Here is a 10,683-nt window from a genome sequence, read left to right as displayed (position 1 = left end):
CTGCATGGTGGAATAAAAATAAGAGCGGAACTTCGTCTTCTTCTTGGAACAAAATAATGTGTTCAGCTCTGTATCATATGGTACGAGACCATCATCTTATCTAGTTATATGGTATATTATCTATCTATCTACGTGGTTTATGGTCTATATTGAATTGGCTTGGGTCTTGGCATTGTTTTAGAGTGATATATATTAGTTTTGCTTGCTGACGGGAGAACTTCCCATCTTGCAAAAGAATGAGAGCAAGGATGAGTGTCGAGCTTGCGTGAACATATATATGTCAATCTCAACAACACGAGCCCGGAACTCATATATCGGCTTGGCTCATGATGCCGTAAGAGACTTCGGAATGAGCGAATCCAAAGTATAAAATGTGGACTTGAGTTTTATTTTGTCCTATAATGAGTCTTTTTTTTCCCTTTTGTTTTGTTTGGCATACTTTTCGCTACTCTCTCACATCCCTTTTTCCCCGTCGACGTCCTTTCCTTCCATAGTCTGTCTTCTTCTGAAAGTGGGCGGCACCGCAGTCGATTGACATTGGCTGGCTTTTTCGCTTTCAGCTACGACAAACTCAGCCTGGTCCTAGTTGCTCTCTCTCTCTCACACGCGCGCGCGCGTGCTTGCATGTAGGCAAGGGGTTTCTTGGTCAAGCTCTGATTTTGTAGAAGTCTAAGAAGCAACACACTATGTCTAGATCATCTACAGAAGCATAAGACAAATCAATAGCTGCAGTTATTTGTAAGTTAACCTGGTTTAAAAACCTCCTCAATGACTTGGGCATTAATCTTTATAAACCGGCTCAATTATTTTGTGACAACCAAGCTGCAATTCATATTGTATCTAATCCAATTTATCATGAAAGAACAAAGCACATAGAAATGGATTGTCATATCGTTAAAGAGAAAATTCAAGAGAAATTATTGGAACCCGCTCATGTAGCTTCAAATTTACAAGTTACAGACATTTTTACAAAACCACTTGGTGATGTACAGTTTAATAAGTTGTTGGGCAAGATGGGAGTTCATTCTATTTACTCTCATTTTGAGAGAGAGTATTGGAAAGCACATGTTAGTTAGCATTCATCCTTGTCCTAAACAATTGAAGTTAGTTAGTTTGTTCTGCAGTTCTGCGTTCATTCTTATCCTGCAATTTATGTGTATATATAGTAACCTTGTAATCATATAGTGCAATACAGAAAAAAACATTTTTCTTCCTCAAATATTCTGCTTCTTTGATTGTTACGAAAAAAGAAGAAGAAAAAAGTTGCGGAGACTTGGCATATAGTTTTCCAATTGTTGTTTCGAGGATGCAACTTTAGAAAGAGACCGGATTTTGTGGATCGTAGCTGAGAATTTTATCCTTAATCTTTGGTTTTGATGATCATTCTATATTTAATAATTGTTCCATTCATAAATGTGCACAGAAAAGATATAAATGTATATAGCAATGGTTACAGCCTTTTCTTTCAATTTTTCCTTCAGTTACCTCCATTCCAAACTATCACGCATGATCTCGCAAAAGACATGGCATGCAATTTTGGAATAACGCTGATGTGAAACCAGCTAGATCCTCCACATGAACATCCTTTAAGCATTGATCTGTCCTCTATATATCCAAGTCAAAAGGAAAATGGTGGACGAAATGGATTCCCACGTGTGGCCGTGAGTCCAAGATCCATTCGGGTGATATCAGTCCGTACATCATCAGTATCTGCGCTCCCCGGTGAAACTTTCGAGGACTGAAGACGAGCTAAATATTTTAAGATTTATTTAGGGATGTTTAGACAAGATAAGTTTGCATGCTTGAAATTTATGGTTACGTTAAAATTGCACTGATTCAAGTTAGGGACCGTTTGGTTTGAAGTAAGTGGCTTGAGCAGGAGCCCACCTTACTGAAGTGGCGAGGCCACTTCAGGCCTTGTCTCCCTTAAATTAGGTCAAATGGCAGCTCAAATCAACTCCATTCCAAATAACACAGCACTCGAAGGAGCCTCCCCTGACCCATCTGAGTTCAATGCCCAATTACAAGCAACTAATCAAGCCCTTAGGACTCGTTTGGTTCATGAGAAGAAGAAAGAAAAAAGTGTGGTCAAAAAGAAAATAGAGAAATGCCGCATGTTTGGTTAGACTTTTCAACGAAGAGAGATGAAAAGGTAGTTTTTCTATGGAAATAAAATTTCTATATTTCATGAAAAAGAAAAACCCATATAAGACATGAAAAATTTCAATTCCCATCGGCTAAGAATTTAGATGATTTTTTTTTTTTCAAAAAGTATCATTAAGCTTTTAGATATAACGAGGTAAGATCTTTCTCTTATTTAAAAGCATAATAGATATTTTATATATTTTTTCAAGAAAAGTAGATGCTCAACCAAACATAAGCTACTATACAACGTGTTACTTTTTTATGGTCAATCAAATATACAAAAACTACTTTTCCAAATATCGACTTCCAAAAGAAAATATTCCAATGAAGAAAAATTCTTTCCGCGAATCAAACGAGTCCTTAGTATTTGGGTACTCATTGAGAGTACCCAAGTTTGGAGGGAAAAATAGTTTTGGATAAAGGAAAACAATAATAGGTTTAAGAATTCAAATGAGTCTTCAAAGATTGTGGAGCTTCCTAGTATTAAATAGATGTTCCGATGCACGTTGTTTTTTGGCTCACCAGGGATCAATGGCAGAGAATGGCTAGCACTGCAACTTCGAACATTTTCCTTTAATTTTCGTCTGCTGGTGGGAATCCATGAAGAGAATTGTCATTATATCTGGGCATCACTTAGGCTCCATTTATATATGCGTGCATCCATCTATCTCTAACCTGCCTGGTTTACCTTTGTAGATGCAGGCCCATGCTTTAATTATCCGACAGTAAAAGTGCTGAGTTAATTTTTCATAATTCAGTAGTTGTCAGATGCTATTCACAACAACAGCAATAAGATCATAAAAATGAATTGCTAACTCATGGTACAGTAGTAGTTGTATATCAAACATCCGCACTGTCGCCGATCAAGGATAGGAGAAAAAGCAAGCAATCTCTCAATTGCTTCATTCCTTTTTCACAAGTACCTTGCAAAAAGTTGACCATCTATATATGCTGATTTTTTGTATCAGATTCTCAAGAACGGGGATGAGGTGTAAATTTATTTTGTACAGCTGTTTCATAGAAAAATTTAGAGAAGTAACAGAATGTTTGAAGATATTGTATAAGCTGCATGAAGCAGCACATGATGAGGAGAAGGGAATGTCGGCAGCTGCAGCAGGAGAGCGGGAGCAGACACTCCAAGAGTTTACATATACAGTTTAGAGGATGAGGAGGAGAGGCTTCCTGTTTTGAAATGTTTGTAACAGAATTTTGCTGCATTTTTACAGGGCTATGCAGTAGCAGCTGCAGGTTCTTCAGCCATTTGGGACACGGGAAGGAGAGTGCAGATGAGGTTGCGGTCGCCATACACATTATCCACACGCCCTGATGAATTAATGACAACCAAAAGTATTAGCTCTGCCATCACTTCAATTACAGAGGAATTAGTTTTTTTATTATTCAGACTATAGAGTGAAGTCCAGTACCTGTAGTTGGCCAGAACTTGGAACCTCGGAGCCATGAAGCAGGGAATGCTGCATATTCCCTGGAGTAGGGTTTTGTCCATGCGTCACCCATAAGCAGGGATGGTGGATGAGGAGCACCCTGCACATATATTTGATTCTCTTATATTCTTTAAATAACAGTGACTGTAACAGCATTTTTTGGTGAAAGGAACTACAGGAGTTCCTGAATTGATCTTGTGATGCATGCATGGATTTTGCTTTTCAGTAAAAGGCACAGAGCAGTGCAGATATATTTTAGAAGAAACACAATGGTCTTTACCTTCAGGACATTGTTGTTAACATCAGCTTTACCACTCTCAATCTCAGCAATTTCTTCCCTAATAGAAATGAGAGCATCACAAAACCTGTCTAGTTCTGCCTGCAAGAGGAATTAAATTTGTTTTAAATTTAAATATGTTAATGAAGAAGATGAACTTAGAAAAAGAGAATAATCTTGCAACAATACTTTGCTTTCACTTTCAGTGGGCTCAATCATAAGCGTGCCTGGAACTGGCCAAGACATTGTGGGCGCATGGAATCCATAATCTATAAGACGCTTGGCAACGTCTTCAGACTCTATACCAGCAGTCGCCTGCAATGAAGTCAGATCTCAGCAAAACTCATTATCAAGAATATAGGAAAATTAAGGTGAACAACCATGAAACAATTTGTATAAAGCACCTTAAAACCCCTTAAGTCGACAATGAACTCATGGGCAACGGTTCCATTTACTCCACAGAAGAGAATGGGGTAATGATTCTGCAACATCAAAGTTTAATATAAGGGATTAAATCAGACCAACTTCTCAGCAGGTAGGCTATAACTGAAAACTGAAACTATCTATCGATGTCAAAGCATGGACAGAGTAAATGGATATGAGAACGAAAAATAAGATACCTCTAGACGCTTAGCCATGTAGTTTGCATTCAAGATGGCAATCTTTGATGCATCAGTTAGGCCCTTAGAACCCATCATAGCTATGTATGTATATGAAATGGGCAAAATAAGTGCAGATCCCCATGGTGCTGCAGAAATAGTACCAAGTGGTTGAGCCTTTTCAGGTGGTGGTATCCCACCAGTTGGCACCTAACAATACAAAAAGGGTAACTGTTTTAGATCTCTTAAAGGAGTCGATGATATTCATTTTTTCAACATGATATCAAATTGACAGAACCAATGAACTCAAAATCATAGCATGTGCATTTTCTATTATGTAACAAAATGAAACTGTATGCGCATGAAAGAAGAATATGACTGTTTACAACTGTTACAGTTAATCTTGAAACTCTCATGTACTTCGTAACTCCACCTCAGAAATGCGCCATAAGATAACAAGAAAATGTAATTACAGTAGAAACATACTATAATTGCAACAAAAGTCATTAATTTTAACAACTGAAGTAATTGTTTCTGTGTGTGTGAAACCATCTGATGCAAGTTATGTCGAAAATCATCAATTGTAACAACTGAGTGGTATGATGAAGGCACATCAAAATTTCAATAACCAATACTACATTGTCCAATAAAAAAAATTGCACAAATAAAGATGCTCAATGTCATAAAGACTGGAAAAACCAGCAAAGCGATGCTCAAAACTAATATAGTCCATGAAGACCACATCTAGAATAAGAAATATTGATCGGAATGAAAAGTATAACATAAAAAATTATCAGAATAAGAAAGCACATTAATGTGACAATTTGTAAGGCCATGGAAGAGAAATACTATTGTTAGCATCATGAAGCATATGGCACGTAAAACAGAGATAGACAAAGGTACAAGAGGGCATATATTTAGAAAAGAGGAAAATTTAGCAGACAAGAAAGAAAACACAGAATTATATAGAAAAAACAAAATCAAGTATACAAACATGTAGGTGGGAGAATTCATCTAAAATTTGCAATTACGAGTATGAGCTACATTAAAGGGCTGCTTGGTTGCCTGTAACTGGGCCAAAGTAGGCAATTGAATTGCACCCTAAGGCCCTTTCACTACATGTAGAGATGCAGCCAACAAGAGCTGCAACCCTACATGCAGGTTCTAGATGCAGTTTAAAGGGCTATCACTACCTCCCTTTCTCTCCAGTAATCAGATGATAATAATATTATTATAATTATAATAATAAAAAATATCATAATATTATCATAATTCTTATTATAATAATTATCATATGATAAAGTAATAGTTAATATCATAACTGCATATAGTAATAGATATATTATATAAATATAATATAATTATGATATGAAGATATCAAATATAAAAATTATTATTTAAAAGTACGATAATAATTATTAAAATATATTTTATTATCAACAAAAATCAATTATTAGAATAAAATAATTTAATAATTTTATAAATTGATATTATATTATATTATTTAAAATATTATATTATATACTATATTATGGTATTATATATTATATTATATTATATTATATTATACAACTATTAAATTACATTGATTATATTAAACAACCAAGCACAGGAACTGTAGTTGCAGTTTACACAGCTACATCTAGATATGTAGGCAACCAAACAACCCCTAAAACAAATTAGATGAGTGAAGCAGAATCAACACATTGCTCACCAATTATAACCTCTCTTCAGATATAGACATGTTGACATGAATTCATCGTGCAAACTTCTCAATGGATTTGGTGTAAGATATTGCTAGGTGTGCTCATTAGAAGGATAATTAACAGAAGAAAATATGTCAAAATAGATAAGTTTTTGGTCACAAAGAGATATAAAAATTGACGTCTTATGATATTATTTTAAGTTTTTCAACTTCCAAATATGTGTCAACCAAAAGTATCTTACCAAAGGATGCGATGGTAAAAATGGTGCCAAGTGTTTCTTCACACCAATAGGACCCATTCCGGGACCACCTCCACCATGTGGGATGCAAAAAGTTTTGTGGAGGTTGAGATGGCAAACATCAGCTCCAATCCAGCCAGGGCTTGTCAAACCAACCTGCATACGAGATAAACCTTTTGTTAGAAAACAGGAGGAAATTACTAAAATATACCCTACAAAAAAGAGGGGGCAATGCAAGCTCTTTCTTTTAAGGGATACAATCATACACCTATACCATATGGCAAACCCAACAAGTATTCTTGACTGTCATGTACAACAAACTTGTGCAGAAGTTTAATTAGCAGAGTGGTTTCGAAATATAACTACTAATTTCCCCTAATAGCCAATTGTAGCTATTGTTGAATCATTAGTCCAACAATGACACTGATGTATAAATAATATAACCAGAGCACACATATCTATTAGTAGTTTCATTTGAATGAGAAAAGAAAAACTAACCTGTGCATTCATGTTAGCTCCATCCATGTAGACTTGCCCACCATTGTCATGAATAATTTTGCAAATCTCATCAATGCCTTCTTCATAGACTCCATGAGTTGATGGATAGGTAACCTGAAGAGTTAATAAATATCATAAAAGTGCCAGTGGCTGTTAAAAACTTCATAGCGTGATCTTTTAGCCATTCAAAATGCGCATGCATCAATGAAATCCAATATCACTTTAACCTATGACGACAAGATTGAACTACTAAGCAGTAATTAAAATGCTCGAGGCAAATGCAGGCCTCACGTAGGACACATATGTATGGTAGTTAAAATCAAGAATGAATTAATTGCTGGACCATCAAATATTATGCAAAAGTTATCATTATGCATCAGAATATTTGCATCACAACCTTTGCAGCATAAGGACCATGAGCACAAAGATAGCAATAATATAAATAAAATCATTTTTAAAGAAGAGAAACTATTTCCTTATAAATTGTAAATGGAGAAGATGCAGCATTCATACCATTAGAGCAGACAATTTGTCTTTATGTGCTTCAGCAGCTTTTCTTAGTTCATCAATGTTAATATTACCCTTAGAGTCAGTTCCAACAGCTACTATTTTCATTCCACACATAGCTGCACTCGCAGGATTTGTCCCATGAGCTGAGACTGGTATGATGCAGACATTCCGCTGGCTCTCTCCTCTTGCCTACAGTTTGTCACCAACAAATACATAAGTATCTAAAACTGGTGAAGTCCTAAACTCTAATCTTCAGAAGATGAACAATTGAATTTAGCAAGCAGTTTGATGATTCAAGTGTTCAGAAAACCTACCATGTGGTAAGCACGAATAACCATGAGCCCTGCATATTCTCCAGCGGCACCAGCATTTGGTTGCAAAGAGAAGGAATCAAATCCCGTGATTGTGCACAAGAGTTCACCCAAATCTTTAAACATTTCCTTTTAATTATTTTTAAAAAAAATAGAACAGAGTATGTCAAAAACTCACATTTCCTACAGATTATGAAGAAATTAGCATGGTGGGCATTAATCATCAGGAGGAGAGTTGTATTACCTGATAACCTTGAGCCTGCTCAACAGGGGCAAATGGGTGAATATCTGCAAAATTGGGCCAAGTCACAGGCATCATCTCTACTGTAGCATTCAGTTTCATGGTGCAAGACCCAAGAGGAATCATGCTGTGGCATAATGAAAGATCTTTTGCTTGCAACTTATGGATGTACCGGAGCAGCTCATGCTCTGTGTGGTACCTGGAAGGCAGAGAAATCAACTCTAAAGGCTCTTGAGATACAATATGACAGCTAGCAAGATAGGGAAAAGGCTCATACGAATTGAAAATAGGGTGCGTCAAATATGGGCTCTCTCTAACGAATCCTCCTGGAATTGCAGGTTGAACCTCGCGTGCAAGAGATGCAGCAGTGAAGTTTACCTGAGAATATGAACAAACATAGACTCTTTTTCCAATATGCAAAGAGAACAAGATTCATCTTAGACATTAGTAATTTGTTCAGCAAAAACTACTCACAGGCTTGCCGCAAGCAAACACTTTAAACAACTTGTCCACATCCTCTAGTATTGTGGTCTCATCAAAAGACACAGTTATCTATAGTGTTACAAAACAACTATATCAAAACCAGCAACAACTGACAGGAAGAATCATACCCACATCTCAAAGGAACCACTCCTTCAATTAAAGAGAAAGTGGACAGAATTATATACCGTGTTTGAGTCCACAAGCCGCAGGTTCATTTCATTCTTGTAAGCCTCTTCTACAATTGCCTTTGCATCAGAGAACGTAACCTTCACAGTGTCAAAGAAGGGAAGCTCTTGGACTTTCACGGTTCCAATTTTCTTCAGCCCATGCGCAAAAGTACAAGCAAGACCATGAACCCGATCGGCTATGGCCTTCAGGCCTTCAGGCCCATGGTACACCGCGTACATTGCAGCCATATTTGCAAGCAATGCCTAAAAGTCCAATTTTGCCAATACAATTCTCTATCAGCAATCCATCAAAGGAATGAATCAAAAGTTTTGATATCAACTGGGAAAATCAGCAATCAAATCCCAGACCTGCGCAGTGCAGATGTTGCTGGTGGCCTTGTCCCTCCGGATGTGCTGCTCCCTGGTCTGCATCGCCATCCGAAGTGCCTGCTTCCCGCTGGAGTCCACGCTGATTCCGATGATCCGCCCGGGCATCATCCTCTTGTAGTCCTGCGACGTGGCCAAGAACGCCGCGTGAGGGCCTCCGTAGCCCATCGGTACCCCGAACCTCTGCGCCGACCCAACAACGATGTCGGCCCCGAGCTCGCCCGGCGGCTTCAACACCGTCAGCGCCAGCAAATCCGTCGCCATCACGACCTTCACCCCGCTCGCATGCGCGTTCTTAATGAACTCCCCGTAATCCAAGATCTCGCCTTCCGTACCGGGATACTGAATCAGGACACCGCAGACATCGTTGGAGCGGTAATCGAATTCCTTGAGGTCGGCGACGACGACCTTGATGTCGAACCCGCCGGCCCGGGTCTTGCAGACGTCGATGGTCTGGGGGTGGCAGTTGGATGCGATCAAGAAGGTCTTCTTTTTGCCGCGCTGGATGTTGCTGCACATGGCCATGGCCTCGGCGGCGGCGGTGCCCTCGTCGAGGAGGGAGGCGTTGGACATGGGGAGGGCGGTGAGGTCGGCGATCATGGTCTGGAAGTTTAGGAGGGACTCGAGGCGGCCCTGGGCGATCTCGGCCTGGTAGGGCGTGTACTGGGTGTACCAGCCAGGGTTCTCCATGATGTTGCGAAGGATGACGGCGGGGACGAAGGTGTTGTAGTAGCCCATGCCGATGAAGGACTTGAAGGCCTTGTTCATGGAGGCGAGGCGATTCATGTGGCCGAGCATCTGGGACTCGGTGAGGCCGGCGTCGAACTTGGGGAGGGTCATGGGGGGGATGCGGATGGACTTGGGGACGGTGGCGTCGATGAGAGCGTCGAGGGAGGGGAAGCCGCAGACCTCTGCCATGCGGACCTGGTCGTCCGGCGAGGCCGAGTTGTGGCGCCGGGCAAAGGTGTCGCTGGGGCGGAGCGACTCCACCGAGATCCACCGGGACTGCCGGCCCGCATTGCGGAACGAGGAGTAGTCGGCGGCTGCGGGGAGTCGGGCGGCGGGTTTCGCCGGGAAGATGGACGGCGCGAGGGAGGAGAGGTGGCGAGGGGCGTTCGCTGCCGGTGGCTGGGATGGCTTGGATTGGGAGATCAGACGGCGGAGGATCGCCCGGCAAGCTAGTCTCCGAGCTCGCTCCATTGGTCGAACACTGATAGGAGAGACAGAGATTTCTCTCTATCTATTTCTTTTGCTTTCAAGGGCTCAGAGGCGGAGGAAGAGGGAGAGCTACAGCGGGACCGAGCCCCACGTTGGCCTCCTCCGTCTCCGGCGACTATGAGTCGGTGTTATTGTTTGAGGCTATTTTTGTAGTGGTTGGTCTATATAATTTTGGCGAAGTGAGTGATGCGGGAGATTTTGGGATTCTTTTTATTTCTTACTTTTTTATTTTTAAAAATAAAAAAAATATATTTTTTATTAAAAATAAGATATAATTATTTTTAATTGATTTTAAATAAAATATCAATATAATAAATTATAATAAATAGAAAGAATTAAACTTCCTAAATTCCAAGCAAAAAGATAGATACAATTATTTTGGAATGAAATTCAATGCAAAAACATTGAAATTGAGCTAACAAAAAATATTAAATAAATAAAAATTATATAACTTCTCAAAT

At 39.4% G+C, this 10,683-nt stretch overlaps 1 protein-coding gene across 1 annotated transcript; it reads right to left on the bottom strand.

The window, feature by feature from the left end:
* Positions 1–3,130: 3,130 nt before the first annotated feature.
* LOC103712858 (glycine dehydrogenase (decarboxylating), mitochondrial-like) lies at positions 3,131–10,422 on the bottom strand. Its single transcript, XM_008799544.6, has 15 exons — positions 8,987–10,422; positions 8,636–8,881; positions 8,442–8,519; positions 8,245–8,345; positions 7,971–8,166; positions 7,730–7,855; positions 7,419–7,604; positions 6,906–7,019; positions 6,411–6,563; positions 4,485–4,673; positions 4,269–4,346; positions 4,054–4,179; positions 3,868–3,966; positions 3,570–3,687; positions 3,131–3,468 (listed from the first exon to the last, which is right to left on the bottom strand). The coding sequence occupies exons 1-15, from the start codon at positions 10,202–10,204 to the stop codon at positions 3,374–3,376; spliced, it is 3,123 nt and encodes a 1,040-aa protein (XP_008797766.4). The 5' UTR covers positions 10,205–10,422; the 3' UTR covers positions 3,131–3,373.
* Between the last annotated feature and the right edge of the window lie 261 nt (positions 10,423–10,683).

The sequence above is a fragment of the Phoenix dactylifera genome, chromosome 1 (genome assembly GCF_051530095.1).
Source record: "Phoenix dactylifera cultivar Ajwa chromosome 1, Ajwa_hap1_PhDact_Kaust_v1.1, whole genome shotgun sequence".
Taxonomy (NCBI): Eukaryota; Viridiplantae; Streptophyta; class Magnoliopsida; order Arecales; family Arecaceae; genus Phoenix; species Phoenix dactylifera.
Note: the sequence above shows the minus strand (reverse complement) of the source record. Positions and strands in the feature narration are given on the sequence as shown.

Coding starts and splice junctions, on each gene's coding strand:
- LOC103712858 (XM_008799544.6), bottom strand. CDS start 10,204: ATGGAGCGAGCTCGGAGACTAGCTTGCCGGGCGATCCTCCGCCGTCTG. Junction 8,520..8,635: donor GGCTTGTGGACTCAAACACG/GTATATAATTCT, acceptor GTAACACTATAG/ATAACTGTGTCTTTTGATGA. Junction 7,020..7,418: donor ACAAATTGTCTGCTCTAATG/GTATGAATGCTG, acceptor TTAACTCTTCAG/GTTACCTATCCATCAACTCA.